The sequence below is a fragment of the Spermophilus citellus genome, assembly GCF_964194105.1.
Source record: "Spermophilus citellus genome assembly, chromosome: 4".
NCBI classification, from domain to species: domain Eukaryota; kingdom Metazoa; phylum Chordata; class Mammalia; order Rodentia; family Sciuridae; genus Spermophilus; species Spermophilus citellus.
The window spans coordinates 128,540,500-128,560,196 of NC_138185.1; the positions used below are offsets into that span (position 1 = coordinate 128,540,500).

The 19,697-nt window shown below is 42.2% G+C and overlaps 1 protein-coding gene across 1 annotated transcript in view; it reads right to left on the reverse strand.

The window, feature by feature from the left end:
• Positions 1–17,707, reverse strand: part of GLDN (gliomedin) — a 74,671-nt gene extending 56,964 nt beyond the window's left edge. The window contains exon 1 of the mRNA XM_081288809.1: positions 17,186–17,707. Within this exon, the coding sequence (XP_081144935.1) occupies positions 17,186–17,548 (363 nt within the window). The 5' untranslated portion in view covers positions 17,549–17,707. The remainder of the gene's footprint in view (positions 1–17,185) is intronic.
• Positions 17,708–19,697: the final 1,990 nt, after the last annotated feature.

Consider the following 19,697-nt stretch of genomic DNA (forward strand, 5'->3'; position numbering starts at 1 on the left):
AAATCTAATAAGCTCAACAAACCTCAAATACAGGAAGCATGAAGAAAAGAACACCAAGGCATATCAAAATAAAATTGCTAAAATCATGTGGGAAGAGAAAATCTTAAAAGGAGCCAGAGGAAAAAATGACACATTTCATACAGAGACAAAGCCAAGATGAACAATAGACTTGTCATCAGAAATGATGAAAATGCTGAGCTGTGTGTGGTGACAGCGACTCAGGAGGCAAAGGCAGGAGGATTACAAATTTGAGGCCAGCCTTAGCAATTTAGTAAGTCCCTGAGCAAATAATGAGACCCTGCCTCAAAGTAAAAAGTGCTGGGGATGTGGCTTAGTAGTAAAGCACCTCTGGGTTCAATCCCCAGTACAAAAAAAAAAAAAAAAAAAAAAAAAAGGAAAAAAGAAACAACACAAATGAGAAGACAGTGGACAGTGGAGTAACATCAGTTAAGTGACTTGAAAGACAAAACTTTTTTTGTTTTCAGTGTCAGGGATCCAAGCCAGGGCCTCACACATGCTAGGCAAGTGCTCTACCACTGAGCTTCAACACCAGCCCTAAGAAAACCATTTTCAGCCCAGAAGTCTATACTCGAAATTATTTTCAAAAATGAATACAAAGAAGTTCTTCAGAGAAATAAAAATGATATAGCTCAGAAACTCATTATTTAGACAAAGGAAAAGCATGGGAGAAGGAATAAGTGGAGATCAAACCTTTTCTTTTTCTTTAGACAAGCCAGAATAAAGAGTTTTCTGATATTTATGCATCTACCTGTATCATCCTCAAGATGAGAAAAACCACCTGCTGTCCCAGCCCCTCCCCCTCCCATCCTTCAAGACCAGGCTCAATGCTGCCTCCTTCTGGAAACCTTCCCCAGTTGTCCGCTGCACCCTCTTCATGCCGCTCTTTGGGTCCTATTATCCATTGCTTTGAGTCCCAAGTGTTTGAGAATTGGCCTCTTCCCTCCCAGTAGCCCATACATTCCTGGAGTGCCCCTTTCTTGTTCTTCCTTATCACCCACAGTTCGCACCCACACTGCCTATATTAGGAACTGAATGTTTGCTACATCGACTTAAATTTTACTAGGATAATAAAAGATTCGTTTAAAAAATGTTTTTATTAGTGCATTATAGTTCTATATAATAGTGGGTTTCATTTGATACATAATCATACATGCATGGGATGTCATTTGCTCCATTTCAGTCCTTATACCTCCTCTTTCTCTCTCTTCCTCTTTCCCCCTGTTCCCCTTCCTCTACTCCATTGGTCTTCCTTCTATTAATTTATTGTTTTAAAATAATCCTTCATAGGTATACATAAAGGTGAAATTCACTGTGATATATTCATATATGTACACAGCATAATTTGTTTAAACCTTTTTTCAAGAATTTTTTTTCCTTGGTATGGGGATGGAACTCCAAGGTGCTTAACCACTGAGCTACATTCCCAGCCCTTTTTATTTTTTTATTTTAAGACAGGGTCTTATTAAGTTGCTTAGGGCTCACTAAGTTGCTGAGGCTGGCTTTGAACTTGTGATCCTCCTGCCTCAGCCTCCCAAGCCACTGGGATTACAGGTGTGCATCACTGCGCCTGGTGTTTTCAAGACATTTTTGACTGATTTAAAATTATTTATTCATAACCAAACACTTGATGAGCCAGGCCCTATGCTTTTCAAAGTAAGACAAAATTTCTGGGTACGAAAGACTCACAATAGAGTTAATTGATTTAATTTGGTTGCTTAAAAAGCTTTTATTTTTTCCAAGCTGTCTAGGTTTAATGAGGATAAGGTGGACTCTTGTTAGCCTCTCTGTGTCCAGCTAACGAAAGAGAGGATGTTCAGCTTCTCCACGGTTTCCTGAGAGACCCACTCCCAGCCAGGTATGAAGCTAACTCCTTGACATCCTCACTTGGACTTCTAAAGAAAATATCAATGTTCCAAAACTGAACTCTTGATCTTCTCCCCAAAGTTATTCCATCTGTGTTTTTGCCATCTCAATTAATGGCACTTCTTTTATTGTCCATCCACTAATACTGGAGTTACTTAATCCCACCCCCCCCACACACACACACAAACACATCCCACATTTAAACTGTCAGCTCAAGCCTCAGGCATTTCTAGACAAGCTCTCTACTTTATCTTCTCTACTGCTACCACCTGGTCTTAAGTTACCATCGTCTTTCATCTAGATGACTGATAGCTGTCAAACCTGCCCTACTTCTCCCCAACCTGGCCACACACAAAGTCTATTCTCATTACAGAAAAATAAGAGTCATTCTTCTTTCTTTTTGAAATTTGTTCTGTTAGTTATACATGACAGTAGAATGCATTCCGACATGTCCTACATAAATGAGTCTAACTTCCCATTCGTCTGGTTGTACATGATGTTCAGAGTCATTCTTTGTCACTGGTCTGCCCCACGTCCTCCAAAGACTTCTCATAATAGCCAGTGTTCTAACAATAGCCTTCGAAGCCCTTGTTCATGAACTAGTTCCCGTTCTTCCTTCCCTCAATCATCTTTCTGACCTTTTTTCCTACTACTCTCTTTTTCACTCACTCCACTCCAGTCTCCTTGCTGTTCCCTGAGCTCTCTAGACACTTTCCACCTCGGGGCTTTGCACTTACTGTTTCTTCTGCCCAAATGACCCTTCCCCAGAAATGGACACGGCTGACTCCCTCAAGTCTTCGCTCAACTGTTACCTGCTCAGTGTGGCCCTTCCCCAGCCACACTGCTTAGAATTACATCTTCCTATCCTTCTCTCTCATTCCCTCCCCTGCTTTAGAGTTGTCCGCAGTGCTTATCACCTTCTAATATTGTAAATAATCTACTAGATTACTTTGTTTTTCCTGTCTGTTCTTTACCTCCCCCAGAACATAAATTCCAAGAGATCAGAGATTTGTATGTTTTGTTCATATTGTTTTTTGTGCATCCACAATAGTGCCTGGGACAAAAGAGGAGCTCAGTGATGACATGTGGGATGAATGAATGAATCTTTCACAGATCTCTAAGTCAGTTTTACCAAAACCTATGTCATCTCCTATGTGGTGGGTAGCATGAATTCCTAGGAAACAATTTTGAAAATGCTCCAGGATCCACCTCCAAAACTTTTAAAATGACAAGAAACCAAATACCAGAGTTTTTTTTTTCCTTGTTGAGTTGTAGATAACTCTGTCAGAAGGTATTTATCAAATACCTTACTAGATCTTACTAGAGGCATAGTGAAGAACTGTGAGATATATTTAAAGAGACAAGGTGACTGACGGTAAAATTAGAGACAAAGAAATAACAGACACAAATACATGCACAAAGTTTCAGTTTACGATATAAACATATAAGTGCAGGAGTTAGGGTAGGAAGAGATGAGTGTTTTGAAATGAGCTGAGAATCACTTGTATCTCCCAGGCCTCTAAAGGAGCTTCTGAAGCAAGAGGGCTCTGGAACACTGTTTCACTCACCACCGATAACAGTGTTTTGTGCTCACATTATCCCCTTCAACAAGCATCTTCAGATAATTTCTGATTCTTATCCAAGCATTCTTATCCTCACCCAATAGTCAGAAAAGTGTGGATAAACCATATTTAAGCAACTTGTTTGATGTTGAGGGGAATGGACAGAGAATGAAACCATTATCCCCAAACCCTGCTCTGTAGCATTCTTTGTGCACAGCAAAAACATTTGTGAAGATGTTTTATCAACCTACTCAGCTCCTCTCCCCAAGCATAGGAACATCTACAAGTGGCTACTCCAGAAAACATGTGGATGAGGTCCTCTGGGATGTAGTGAGATGCTCACCCACAAAACAGTTGTTGATGTGTTAGTGTCAGAACAGGGGCTGTCTGGGACCTTTGGTCTAACAAGCATGCAGATTCAGTCAATGAAAGAATGAGTGTGTAAGTTCATGTTGGATATAAAGGATAAAAATATTTGCAAATTATGCTCAGTGTAATTAACATTTCTAAATCCAATATCCAAAATACATTTTTTTAGACCCATGAACCATCAGAAAAACTATCATCTGGAAAACAGGATTTTTTCTAGAGGTCTCTGTGTTGCCCCAGTTGCCTGAGATTCCATACTGGGGATAGAACCCAGGGGCGCACTACCACTGAGCTACATCCCCAGCCCTTAAATTTTTTTTTTTTTTGCATAGGGAAGAGAGGTGGGAGGGAAAAGGAGGGAGAATGGGAATTGCATGGAAGAGGGAAGGAAACCCCCTTTGTTATACAGAATACAGGTATAACCATGTGAGGAGAAAAAAAAAGAAAAGTGGGTCACATTAGATTGGGTAGAGAGAAGTGATGGGAGGGGAGGGGAGGGGAAGGGGGGAATGGAAGGACAGCAGAATAAAATAGACATTATTATTGCTGTGGGTACGTACGTACGTGACTGCATGACCAATGTGATTCTGCAACCTGTACACTCAGAAAATGAGAAATTAGATCCCATCTGATTCAAATGTATGATATGTCAAGATCATTGAACTGTCATGTGTAACTAATTAAAACAAAAACAAATGGGTATTTTTTTTTTTTTTTTGCTAAGTTGCCCAGGATGGTAACTTGATCCTCCTGCCTCAGTCTCCTGAGTAGCTGAGATTATGGGCGTGGCCACTGTGTCCAGCTGCCTTCCACTTTTTAGATTTGTAAAGACTTCTCTCATGGAGAAGACAGAGTTCTCCTTGGGAGTAAGCTGCTTTCCCTTCCTTGAAGCCCTTGTTCATGAACTGGTCCCTGTCCTTCCTTCTCTCAATCATCTTTCTGACCTTTTTTCCTACTACTCTCTTTTTCACTCACTCCACTATAGTCTTTCTTGGTTTTCCTTCCCTCTTTTCTTTCTTTTCAGGTCATATTCAGTCCCAAACACAGTCAGCACCCTCACTTCCAATCCATTTCCACGTTTCCTCGTCTCTGTCCATGACACTGCCATCCCTCTCTGTTTTGAACAGATCTGGCCCATGTGGCCCTTTTCCTTAAGTCCAATGAGTTACCAAGGTCAATTCATTCTTCTCTCTTTTTACCTCCAGGATATAGTCGCGTTGTGCTGTCTCCATTCCCAATGCCTCCACCTTAGCCAGACAGGAATCATTTCTTGTCTGCATTACTGAAACAACTTCCTAACTTTCTTCTTGCCTTCAGGCTTCCCCACTGCAGTCTTTCCAGACCACCAAGTCTGTCCTCCTATAAAACCATATTCTTTACAACTTTCCTCTTAAAGGGCCAACAATGGCTCACCAGTTCATTCTGAATTTAGTTCCAGTTTTAGAAGACATTCTCCTCCTGACTTGCTCCATTTTTATCCCATCCCTAGACCTCTCAAGTTTTGACTGCACTGGGAATGATTCGCCTTCCTTGCTTAATCTCAACATTGCTCATTCAAGGGTAGTCTCTTGAAACCGGCCTCCATCACCTGAGAGAGGATTGATTTCCTCTCTTCTTGACACATCACATAATACACTATAAAGGATTTCTCCCCAAAGGTCTTCTTGTTCAGAGAATTTGATACAACATCTTCAAGGGCTGTTTTTGGGGAGAGATAGCATTTTCTATCTTTGTTTTTTGGTTTTGTGGTGCTGGGGATCAAACCCAGGGCCTCACAAATGCTAAGCATGTGCTGTATCACTGAGTCATGCCCCTAGCCCCATTTTCTGCTGTTAACTGAAAAGGATTCCAGATTCTGCTCACTCACTTACTTAGTTAATGAAAAAAAATGGAGAATTATTTTGTGGTCACCAGCTCAATATTTTAGCTAGGGTACAGTTATTCATAATTCATTTCTCGAACTTCACAGTTTTTATACCTAACCCAGGCAGAGCCCTCAAAGTCCCCAGCACTTTGTCAAGCACAGGATACTTTTTTCTGAGTGGCAGATGAAGGGGTTACTCTATTACTGCATTAAGAACAAACTCCACAAATTGCATTTTGAATGATCTTTAGTTGGCATTGTTACTTTAACTCTACATTTCAGTAAAGAAAATTCAGTGTTGAACTTTAGTTAACTTGAAGCAAATTATATCTATTTAAAACATAGAGCTGTTAAAACTCAAAGATCTACATAAAAGCAACTGATGGGCTGAAAAATGCTCATTTTATAGCTGAATCACAACCTAAAAGCTTCAGCTTGTTTCATATAACATGACCTTTAGTCTGTAGATAAAATGCATGCAAATTAAGCTTGAATGTCAACTAGATTTGGCCAAGGATTTCTTTGGTGGTGGTGGTGGTGGTGGCGGGGAGTTTGAGGAATGTAGAGAGAGAAAAAAATGAATGTCTTTTTTTTTTAATCACATAAGTTTTTTTTTTTTTAAATCAAATTGAGTATTGTTCTGATAGTTCCCATATAGGTAACCGCATCCTGGAGAACACAGACCCCCCCTAAGAAGTAAATTGTTTTACTTTCTTGGAAGTTGTTTTGCTTTGCTTTTCACTTCCATTTTCTCAATTTTTCCAAATGAAAGCATACATACAAAAACAATTTTTTTTTTCAGGAATGCCACCAACAGGAATCAGTGGAAGTTAACAGAAGTTAACAACAGCTAAGCTAGTCAGGAAGAGGGGGAAGATCACTCCTTTTCAGTGGTGCTACCCCTCATCAACAGCGGTGGACAGGGCGGTGGGGAGCTGGAAATCCTGAACCACTGAAGAAGCCCTCCTACCATCTCAAGAGTCACTCTGTCTTGCTGTCATTGATGAGATGATTTAGTTGGTGTAATACCAATCCTCCATGAGCTAAGATATTATCCCAAGGCAGCAGCTGATAAGAGCAGAGACAACAGACAACCAGGCACTCCAGAGGAACTGGAAACAGAAAACACAGATACAAGAGTCGAGAGCATGGGGCAAGAAGGACCGACAAATAATAGTGATTGCCATGGGCTGAATGTTTTTTGTGGCCTTGAAACTCACATGTTGAAACCTAATCACCCCAGATAGTGCCTCATTTTAATAATAGCAACAACCAACACTTAGTGAGAATCTGACCTCTACTGTACTACATGTTTTAAGCCTCCTAACAACCCTATGAGGTCTTACTGATGAGGAAACAGAAGGTTGGAGAAGTTAAAAGACTGCCAAAGGCCACCCAGCCATCAACCTGTGGGACCAGGAGGTGAATCCGTCTGATTCCTGGTCCACGGTGCTCACCACCTCATACTTCAGACAAGAACCAGGGAGAGAATCTAACTGGGAACTTAATAAAGAAGAATGGATGCCAGGTTGTTCTACTTTAGGGCAGCCACACAAAGGTCGAAGGTACAGCAGAGCCAGGTGGACGGGAGGTTGGGCCTGCCACAGAGAGATCCTGAGACAAGGGTGTCGGGAGCACCTGTGATCTGAGAAGGTTCTGCTACTCCTTCAGAAAGGGCCCTTCACCCAAGGATCCCTCAGTCTATGGTTTAGTATGCAGCACCTCTCAATGATGGGGTCTGTGGGGGTCTGCTGTTTCCCTAGAGCAGAGAGACACTTTCTAGGGATCATGTGGCTTTGGGTTCCACAACAAAAATCCAGTTTCTCCTCTGTCTGGTGGCAGTGAAGGTGGAGTAAGAGCCAGGGAGATAGTGAGAATGAAGATGAGAGCAGATAATTCAGTGGGCTCCAGAGGCCCCATCCTGCTCAGGCCATAAGGGCTCTGCAAGCTTGTTCCTTCTGCCTTCACCTCTGCTACCTTGGCTGGCAAAAGACTAGAGATTTTTTTTTTTTTTTTTTTGGTCCTGGGAATTAAACCCCAGGTGCTTTGTTTTTGAGCTATAGCCCCAGCTCATTTTATTTTTTTATTTTGAAACAGGGTTTTGCCAAGTTGTTGAGGCTGGCCATGAACTTATGATCCTCCTGCCTCAGTCTACCTAGTCACTGGGTTTATAGGTGTGGCTACCACGTATAACTGAGACCAGGGACTTTTTGATAGCTCTGGGATCTGGGAGCAGGTCCAGATGGTTTCATGCCATCAACATGACCACCGTGTTCCCATGGTTCCAGATGCTGTCTTGACCCACTTGTTTCTTACATATGCCCATAGAGAATCATGATAATCATATATAGTCATCCCTCAGTACCGACAAGGATTGGTTTCACAACCCACCCCCCATACCCAAATCTAGAGACGCTCATGTTCATTATGTAAAATGGCATAGCATTTGTATACAGACTAAGCACTTTTTTCTGTATACTTGAAATCATTTCTTATAATACCTAAAATAATATGAATGCTATCTAAATAGTGTTATATTATTTAGGAAATAATGACAAGAAAATAGTCTATACATGTTGAGCACAGATGTAATTAAAAAAATTTTTTTAAATGAGGTAACTTTATTTTTTTATGTGGTGCTGAGGATTGAACCCAGGGCCTCACATGTGCTAGGCAAGCACTCTACCACTGAGCCACAACCCCAGCCCACAGATGCATTTTTTTTTAAATATTTTTTTTTAGTTGCAGAGGGACACAATATCTTTTTTTAAAAATTTATTTATTTGTATGTGGTGCTGAGGATTGAACCCAGGGCCTCAAACATGCAAGTCAAGTGCTCTACCACTGAGCCACAATCCCAGCCCAACAGATGCAATTTTTAAAAAACATTTTCCATCTGTGGTTGGTTGAATCTGTGGATGAATATGGAGGACTAATGATATCTACAGGAAATGTTTTGTTTGTACATGTGAAGCATGTACTGATAGTGTCTGAAGGATGGAGCTAAAAGGCCAGCTCTCTCCTGTCTTCCTCCATGTACATCATTCCCTGAGACAAGAGTTTATGGACACATTCACTGTACCAAGACCACTGGGCACAATCTTAGCAGAAACATAGCTTTAAGTTCTTCCCCACCATTGATTGATACCTAGAGATGGCATCTGACATACAATCAGCTGCACATTGTCATGTTCTCAGAATATACTGTCCTGGCATCCCAAGACCATGGGTACATTCTGCTTTGAGGAAGGACATGGAAACCCAAGTCCCAGGCTCTCTGTGTGGTTTTACAGCTTTGGATACTTTTTCTTCAATGTCCTTCTGTATTAGGCTTCTAATTTCTAATCTGGGCCCTCTTCATACTGCAGGACTTAGGGACACAAGCTGTCTTCTTCAATTAAAGAGAACAGAGTTTGAAAGAGGCCTGTATTTGAGGTTAATGGGTGGTTAAAAGCTTCCCTCAAATTGACTGCTCTTGGCTGTGAAGCTAGTAGTGTGGCTCAGCCCTACAGCCTCCATTCAGGAAGATTTAGGATCCTGAACGCAATCTCCTTGGGGGAGGTCTTACATCCCGGATTTAACCAAAGCTGAACAACCCTGATTTAGTAGTCTTGGGCTCTCTAGAGTATCAACCCTAGTGCTGCTGCTCCACAATCTATGTGGGAGGTCAGATAACTTTCTCTAAAGGATCAGACAGAAAATATTTTAAGCTCTGTGGGCCGCTTGGTCACTGTTGGAACTAGTCAATCCTGAAGCTGTTATGCAGGAGCAGCCACAGACAGTAAGTTAACAAATAGCAGTGATTATATCCCAATAAAACTTTATTCATGGTTACTGAAATTTGAATTTCATGTATTGTTCATATGGCATGAAATATTTTTAATCTTTTGACCCCCACCCCCACACACAGCTTTTGAAATGTAAAACCATTCTTACTTCATGCACTGTACAAAAACAAGACCTGAGCTGGATTTGGCCTATAGACCATAGTTTTCTGATCCCTGGTCTAAATCTTCATCTTTCATACCATTTGGAAGTAATATAGTCCAAGGAGGTGGGAAAGAGAGGTAAACCTTGGCACAGCTAATTTAGGGATATAGAGCACCCAAGCAAGCAGGAGTTGTTACTAGAGGCAATGTGATTCCCACCACCTCCCATGAACAATAGAATTTGTAGATTCACATGAGTGTACTATATAGCAGTCATCATGAAAATCCTATGTTTGTGACAATTATGTGTTACACTTAGCCCAGCTAGAATCTCCTCCTTGCATGATTTTGAAAAGACACAGGGACAGGAAATTTCCACTAAGGTTTTTTGGTGGTGCTGGGGATTGAACCCAGGGCCTTGTGCATGGGAGGCAAGCACTCTACCAACTGAGCTATATCCCCAGCCCCATGGAATGGACTTTTAAAAGCAGAAAAGGAAACAAAACCAAACCCAAACCACACCAAATACAAATGTATCATTTCTACCTCAACCAGTAATAGTAATAGTAACCGTGACATAGTTACCTCTTACTTTTCAGATTCCAACTGGTAAATAACATGGTTATGGTCAAGCTAAATAAAGCCAGTTTTGTTCAAAATTCATGATTATGAGATGAGACTGCTACAAACTCATGACTGCACGTCCTAACAGGGCCTCTAACAATGTGAATGTTGTTCAACCAACTCAGTGTCAGCCAATTAAAATTTTTTTTCTTTTGCATTGCTGTCAATATTTGAAAGTTGAGAGATCTCACATGAAAAGTCAGAGGTTTTTGTTTTGTTTTGTTTTGTTTTACTTCTCTTGACAAACATACCATGATCAGGCACACTAGGCTCTGGTTTTTGTGTAGCAACCCTCAGTGAGCACTTCCTTTTTAGATAGATCATCTGAACCTGCTCTGGTTTGGATTCATCCTCTGAAGGTCTGCACTTTGGAAACCCAATCCTAAAATTCACATTGTTAACAGCATTTGGAGGTGGGGCCTTTGGGACATAGTTAGGATTAGATGGGGTCATGAGGGTGGGGTCCACATGATGGCATTAGTGGCTTTATAATAAGAGGAAGAGAGATCTGAGCTAACAAGCTAGCTCTGTTTCACTGTGGTGCCTCTGCTATGCTATCATGCAGCAGTAGAACACTTACCAGATGCTTGTGTCATGCTCTGGGACCTCCCAGACTGAAGAACCATAAGCCCAATAAAAATTTATTCTTCATAAATCACCTATCATCCAGTATTTTGTTATAGCAACAGAAACATACAAAGACAGAACCTGAAGTTGGTACAATCTCTATCATGCCTAGTAGCAGCTGCCATGTAACTGGGGCTTATGAGCCTTTTTTTACTCATATTAAGAAGAATAGCACAGTCACATGGTTCAAAAGTCAAAAACAATACAAAAAGCTATACAGTGAAAGGCTCATTCCCACCCTCCATAAGTAAGCACTTTTATTAATTCATTTATTTTTCTCCTTCTTGCTTATACAAGATGATGTAATATACATTTTTTCTCTGCTTTGCTTTCTTCACTGACAATATATCCTGGAGATTGTGCTAAATGGTGCATAGAAAATTTCCTCATTCTTGTTTTACAGCTACCTAGTAGTGGGTGTATAGATCAGATTATTTAACTATTCCTAGATTGATGGCCATGGTTATTTACAGTCTTTTGCTTTCACAGATATTCTGCAATGAACGACAACATACACGTGTCATTCATAGGTGAGAAAGTCAATTGTGCAGGATAAATTCTCATGAGTGAGATTGCTGGGTCGAAGGATAAATACATCTGTAATTTTTCTAGATTTTACCAAATTGCTTTCCATTTGGGTTGTACCATTCTGTATTCCAAACATCAGTGCAAGAGTATCTGTCTCCCTTCAGCTTCCTCAATAGAGCCTTCTGTAAAACCTTGGTAGTTTCGTCACTGTGACAAGTAAAGATTATACTTCAGGGTAGTTGTGATTTGTATTTTCAAATTAAAAATATATTTCCATGTGTTTACAAGATAGTTATATTTCTTTTCCTGGGAAATATGTATTCCATTTTCATACTGGATTCATATTTCTGTTGCTGATTTTCATATTAAATTCTTGGGTTTTTTTGGTATCAACTTTTAGGAGAGCTACACATTAGGAAGATCATGTAGCTATGTTATGTGCTCCAAATACTATTGCTTGTTTGTCATTTAACTTTTGCCTTTGTGGTAATTTTGTTGTTGTTTGCCATGTCAAAGTTTTGTTGGGATTTCATGTGTTTTTAAAATGTAGTCAAATTTATTTCTTTATTGTTTGTGTCTGGCTTTTGAATTACAGTTTGAATGAAGACCTTTGCAATTCAAGATTAAAAATTAACTTGTCCATAATTTCTTTCAGTAATTTTAGTTTCATTTTTAAAATTGTGTATCTTTGATCCACTTAGGGCTTGTTGTGTTGCACACTGTGGAAACAGAACCATGCTTTTCTAACTTTTGCTTTTCCCAGAAGGCTTGCCTATAGTCTCAATATCACTTCTTTTATTTTTAGGCACCAGAGATTGAACTCAGGGGCCCTCAACCACTAAGCCACATCCCCAGCCCTATTTTGTATTTTATTTAGAGACAGGGTCTCACTGAATTGCTTAGTGCCTCACTTTTTGCTGAGACTGGCTTTGAACTCATGATCCTCCAGCCTCAGCCTCCTAAGCCGCTGGGATCACAGGTGTGCGCCATCGAGCCCAGCTCAATATCACTTCTTAACTCCATCCTTCCCCAATAATATGAGGTGCTATCTTTGACAGGTACTAAATTGACATAATATATTTAGAACTACTTATGAACTTTCTATTTTTTTTCTCATTGGTCTGTCTATTCATATCACACACTGTTTTAATTAATCAGGCTTTAATTATATTTTCACAACTAGTAGTGAGACCTCCTCATTCCTCTTCTTTTATAGTCATTTCCTTGCAATGCAGGTTTGGTGACTTTACTTTTCCATGTACATTTCAGAATCTGCTCGTCTAGTCCTGGGGAGTGGGGGTAGATGGAGAGACTATTGGTATTTTTATGTTGGAATAATATTAGATTGATAAACTAACTTAAGGAGAATTAACTTAATATGATGCTAAAAGTCCTACTACAAAAGATGTTTCTTTCCATTTATTTGAATCTTTTGTGATCTTTCAGAGTAGTCCCCAACCCTTTCTCTCCTGGCCCCAGCCCTTTCTTCATACCAAAGATATAGATATAGATATAGATACATACACAAGTTTTTGCACATCTTTTCTTCTGTTATATCTTTGTATAAGAAGTCTATCAGGAGCTGGGGATGTGGCTCAAGCGGTAATGTGCTTGCCTGGCATGCATGGGGCACTGGGTTCGATCCTCAGCACCACATACAAATAAAATAAAGATGTTGTGTCCACCGAAAACTGAAAAATAAATATTAAAGAATTCTCTCTCTCTCTCTCTCTCTCTCTCTCTCCCCTCTCTCTCTATCTTAAAGAAAAAAAGAAGTCTATCAATTTCTTTGTACTATTTTTATATCTTACTTCCCACTGAATTCTGTTTTTGTTTGAAATAGCTTTTCATGACATTCCCTTGGGTTTCTCTTGGTTTGATCTGAATATAGCCAGACTTTTGCTTCCTTACTTCCTTTGCCTCATTGCATTGGCTAATCCTTCTAGGACAATTTGAGATACTAACAGTGACAGTGGGCATCCCTGTCTTAACAGTGACTACTAGGACCATCTCCAGAATTTCTCGGTTAAGTGCAAAGCTGGTTTTGGGGAGTGAGAGATATAAATTGTATTTTATCAATGATTCCCATTATATTGCATATTTTAAAAATCAAGCATAAGTGTTAAATTTTGTCAAATGCGCCTTTTTAGTGTCTGATAGCTGTTGAGCCTTTTTTGAATAAATCATTGGGATTTGCAACTGCTACTTTAAAATAGCAAGATTGTTTTTCTTGTTAGGTGCTCAGCATTTTGAACAATGCCCTGGGTATAGAAATATATGGTCCCCCAGAGCATTGATTATCGTGGCTACACATTTACCAACCTCAGTGGGTTACATCTTCTATGTTTGATTAATTTGATTTTTGTCAAACACCTTCTGGATGTTCTAGATTTGGGGCAAGAAAGATAGGATGATAAAACTATCAGAATATCAGTGCAGGTGTGATATGAAGAAGGGGATGAAAGAGAGTAGCTGCTGAGAAGAAAAGCTAGAAAAAATATAAAGATTTGGGAGAAAGAAAGATTCAAGAGAAGCAGCAGAATCTTACCTCCTCCTTACCCCTCTCACCAGATCCTGGGTCCCATTTCTGGCCTGGCTTATTGCTTCCTAGGCCTCATCCACTGCCACTTTTAATATTTTTCCTCCAAAGTACCCACTTGCTTTTTAAAGTCTTAATATGCTTGGCTGTACCAAATTAACTGTACTTCAGTAAAAATTAATTATCATGCCTCTTTAAAAGTCATTTACAGCTGCCAACCAGCTTCTGGTCAGAATGTGCTGATCAGAATTACCATGCTGAGGAAGGTACTTTCAGCCAAAAGTACAAAAAATATGAAGTGTCAGTCAGCTCGAGGAGGCTTAACTTGGATAAACAAACCATTTTGGAAGGATTTTCAAAACGCTGATATTAGTCTGTGTAGAGCTTATTTCTTTGATCCTAGATCTTTAAGGACATAGGACCTCAGGGTGAGGGCCTCGGGGCTCACTCTCATTTAAGTTCTGGTGCTCTATAACAAGGCTAGAGGAAGTTGTAGACTTCAACCATGAGAAATGTGCATGACTACCTCCATGATATATTCTAGATTCTTCTCTTATAACTTCTCTACTAGAGGTGCCCAGTGATTTTTTTAAAAAATTGTTCTCATGTGAATAATTCTATGTTCTGAGAAAAGCAGATAGTAAACATGAGCAAATTTGAAAAGATGAATGGTGAGAATATTGCTATAACAAACTAAAGGACTTTTCAGTAATAAAACTAGTTCCTCTGCTTAAGCAAAGGCCCTGAGGGCACGGTGAACAGGGCACAGTGAAGGGGGCACAGCCTAACCAGCCCATGATCATAAGGAAGTCAGGCTAGCTCCTGCCTTCTGGCCAGCATGTGCCCTGCCCCCAGGCTACACCCTAAACTAGTTCATTACAATATCTGGAGGTGGAATTCAGTAAGTTCTCAGACTTCCCAGATGATTCCAATGAGCTGTAGGACCTGCTCATGAAAGTGAGGTCTTGAGACCAGCAGCATTGATATCAGTGGGAGCTTGTTCATAATGTAAAATCTTAGGTCCCCACTTCAGATCTTTGGAATCAGAATCCATATTTTAAAAAGATCCCAAAGATATTCCTGTACACCAAGGTACTGCTGCAGTGTTTCTTTTTTTTAAATATATATTTATGTTTTAGTTGGACACAATATCTTTATTTATTTTATTTTTATGCGGTGCTGCAGATGGAACCCAGGGCCTCGCACAGGCTAGGCGAGCGCTCTACCGCTGAGCCATAACCCCAGCCCTGCAGTGTTTCTTAAAGTGTGTTGTCTGGACCACCTGCAACAAACTCACTAAGGGGAAGTGAGGTGAGGAGTGGAGGCAGAGGACTTCCTAAGAAGGCTGATTCTGGAGATGATGATTCTGTAGGTCTCAGAGTGGAGCCCTAGAGTCTGCATTTTAATGAGCTTCCAGGTGATTTCTAAACCACTGACCCAGAACTACCCTCAGGAGGACAGTCAGCAGCATTACATTGCCTTCTCCTGGCCTCTGGGCAAGTCCCTCAGTGGCTGGAAAAGATCAAAACACACAAGCTGCAGGTGAGGAACATGCTGATGATGATCTACAAATGCTTCCCAGCTTGACAATTTCGATGTTTCTGCTCTCTACTCTGTAAGAGCTGGTGATGGCCCTCCTAGAGCACCTAGAATTAAATCTACCTTTTGGGTTGACTCTGAAAGGAGTCTCTCCATTTTCTTGCGTTAGTGATTGAACAGGTGACAATTTAGTTATTAAAGTCTTCACCTTAAACACAGGATTAAAAATATAAAATGTTGATGCTCTCATGTATCTCTCTTTGAGGGTTTCAAAAAACACCTAAAATGCAGGGTCAAGAGCCAAGAGAGAGGAAAGGTAAATTCCCCTAAGAAGTCTTCATTTTACAGCTCTTTTTTGAAATTTTTGCTTAGGCTCAGATTTTTAAATGAGTTAAAAAAATAAATGAAGCTAGGAATGGAAAATTTGATCTCTCTCAAAAGATTTATTTGAAGTGTGTATTACTTGTAGTTTTAAAAGCAGTCAAGCTCACATAAGATATTTAGCAGCTTTTATGATAACAGATGCTTTAAGTGGATTTCTTTCCAAATACCTAGGATTCTGAATTATGGATTACTTGAAGTGACAACTGAAATCTTTCTAATTATAAAGTGAAACAAGATCGGAGCTATTCTAATGGATAATGAGGTGGCATGGGGAACTGCAATATGATCTAAATATATTTGTTAAAGAATTATTGAATTAAATAAGCAGGGCTGGGGCTGTAGCTCAGTGGTAGAGCACTTGCCTAGCATGCTTGAGGCACCACATAAATATAAAATGAAAACATTGTGTCCACCTATAACTAAAAAATAAAATATTTTTAAAAAGAAATAAGCAAAAGCAAAGAAACTTAAAGCTGGAAAAATGATTTGGGTGGGGGCTTCGTTTTAAAGACTTTCTTTAGAACAGTGTGTTATAATTCTTGGGGGTGGGGAGAGGGAGAGAGGCAGGGAGAGATGGAGAGAGAAATAGGGCCCCTTTGAAAATGTAATGAAAAACAATGAACCCTTCCCCAGGAGGGTAAGGTACCATCACACACACACTGGCAAGTTTCTGGAGTTCCATAGATTCTCTGGAGCTCATACAAAGGGCAATCCTCAGGCCCCACATTAAGAACCTCAACGTTGCCAGTGCTTTTAAAGAAACATTGCTCCGTACTGATTTCTTCTGTTTGGAACAGCTTGAGATCCAAGAGCAACTTTCTCAGTATCTAGGTCCCAAGGCAGTAAAATCAGGGCTGACTTTTGCTTAAACGGAGACAATTAAATTAGGTAGACAATTTCGTGGGGTCAAGCGGAGGTCAAGTGAAAAGCTGGACCACTAGACTGTGCCAGGGAAAGAAGACTTTTGTTAAAGATGCCTGAGCTATTTCACAAAGGTCGCCTCCATCTTTCAGAGAGACGCTGACATAAGCGAGTGGCACAGGCAGAGCCCTGAGACCTCTGTGGCTCCGTTCATATCAGGAGGCAAAAACTGTCCTAAGTTGGGAAGGAAAGAAAATCCATTCACCTGAAGACTCACATGACGTCAGGCGTGGAAGAGACTTGCCCGTCACCCCTTCCCCAACAGATGAGGAAACTGACCCCAGAAGGGTTAAGGTGACCTCCCTAGCCACACTCACGCCCAAGGACCTCCCCGCAGCACTTCGCCTCCCTTTTCCCGACACCTCCCGAGGTTCTGCCCGGCGGGGGCGCCACCGGGAGCCGAGCCCCCGCCTACCGGCACCATGGAGTAAGTCATCATCATCAGCATGTCCTGGCTTTCTGTGCGGATGTGCTGTGCTGGCTCCCCACGATGGCTGCGCTTGTTGCGCGCGGCGCTCGCGGGGTCCGGGGGTGGCGCTGGCGCACGGCGCGGCGCGCGGCTCAACTCCGCCAGGAAGGCACGCAGGGCACTGTCCTCGCGCTGCTCCCGGCCGCGCTGCGCCTCCAGCTCCCGCAGCGCAGCGCTCAGGCCGCGCCACTGGCACAGCGCAAACACCGTTCCTGCCGCATTGAGCACAGAGAGCAATGCCACCGCTACCAGGGCGCCACGCAGTCCCCAGCCGGCTGCCCGGTGACCTTGCTCAGCGCCTGGGGCCATGTCTGTGAGCCTCGGGCTAGGCAGGGCAGGGTTGGGTCCCCTCCCGCAAGGCAGTCTTTATACCCTTCGCCCGCCTCCAGCAAACCGTGGGCTGGTGGCAGCGCTGTGAGTCACGCCGCTCTTCCGCGGGGTTGGCGAGGCGGGCTGGGGACTGTATAGGTGGCGCCGGAGCAGCCCGAAGGGACAGGCGGGCAGCAAGGGGGTGAGAAGCTAGTGGAGACAGCCCGCGGAGGAGGGGCGGGCAAGGCTCGCATTCCTAGAGCCTGGCCGGCCAAGCAAACCAGCAAACTGGACTCTCCTTTTTCCCCCCGCTGTATAACCAGTGGGCATTGTCATGACCCAGACGGGCACAACGAGGGTCAGACTGAGGGGGAAGGCAGGAATTCTTAAGGCCTGAGAAGTCTCTAGATTGCATCCCATTCCCCCTACACTGCCTTCTTTGGATGAAATGATCAGCATGCCCAGATGCCAAGGCAGAAGCCCACTGTCCCTGGGAGGTTTACTGCTGGACCCAGCACCAGGATGCCTGTCACCCCTCCCCAAGGACAAGGGGCCTCATGTAACCACTGAAGATTCTAAGATCTTTCCCCGGGAAGGGCATGGTTAAGGACAGGGAGACAGTTGGTGTTACAGGGTTAAAAAGGCTACTGTCAGAACCAGGAAGCCCAGACCTGCCTGGCAAGCAAGACTTATCCCAAAGGGCGATTTCCAAGATTTGACAAGCCAAGAATTCTCCCATGAGACCCATATCTGGGAGGCAAAGAGCTATGAGGAAAAAATGAAGCGTCAGGAGACCCTTTTCCATCACCCCTGGGCTAGGGGTGGGGCAGTTGAGAATGTCCCAAGACTATACTGAAGTTCTTTCTGGCTTAAGGGCTGGAGAGCCTGGTCCAGGTTGGAACCTTACTTAGCCCGGTGGTTGTTCCATGCTTATTACCTTTTCAGGACACCTTCACTTTCTTGTTAGCTCAGCCACTTGTCCTGCCTCAAGAGCCATGGTCCCTTAGTCATTTCTGAGCCTCCTGAAAGGACCTAGTCACTCACCATGTTTCTCTGCTTCTTCCAGAATAGTAATGCTTTGCTGGGACCCTGGGGCCTATAGGAGGCCCTGGTCATATGCAAAGACCCAACCAGAAGCTGAGATTGCTGTTTTCATAGTAGACAACCCAAGAAGGAGATGGCTGCTGCGTCATCAAGCCACCTGGCATAGTCAGGGAAAATGGACTTCTAGCAGGGGGCACGGTTGTTTCAGCCAGTGCTGGAGGAAGAACAGCAGGGTATGGGTAGGAGGTAAGCATCTTTTGATTTAACAGTGGAGCTCTGTAACCATCTACTCCTCAAAGATTTGCACACCTACAGGTAGGCTTTGTGGCACAGGAGAAAAAAAAAACAGGGTGACATTAGATTTCTTGCCTCCTCTCCAGCAAGTAGAGCCTCCCAGCAAGAATAAGGATACTGAAGTTACACCTTAACCAGTACTCTGTGTCAGGGTCTGGACTCCCAAATTTGAATAAGAACATTAACCAACTTGAGTATTGTCTAAGAACAGTCTTCTAAAGGGCATACAGGATGTGGTAGAATTAGGAAAGTTCCTTGATAAGGGGACATGATGACTGAGCAGGGAAGGCAGCAATGTAGACAACTTTGTTCAATTCCACCCAACTTCAACACACTGGAACTTCTTTGAAGAATTGTTGTGTATTGTCTTTCTTTTCTGATCCATGTCACAATTAGGGCAGATGGCAAGGAGCCATCTGAGAGGCAGAGTTGGGGCTCAGCATCAGTAAGTTCTTCTTTTAATTCAGTAAATATTTACTGAGTGCTTACTGTATATTGGGCACTGTGATGGGCATCTGAGATGTAGGAATGAATGAGGCAGGCAGTGTGAGCAGTTGGAACACAGTGGTGCCTCTGGGCTTTTCTTCACCCTAACATTCATTAACGTTACCGTTGCCCATCTGTCACCAACATCCACCCTCCCCAACAAAACATAATTCTCCTGAGGTTAGGTGATGTGTCTTTTTTGACCCTGTGGTGCCCATCATATAGCACAGCAGCTGCCTTGCTCTGTGCTCTTGCTCCTGGACCCTCTTCTCAGACCTTCTTCCCATCAAGGTGCCACACATCCACTTTCTTCCTCTGGCCTATC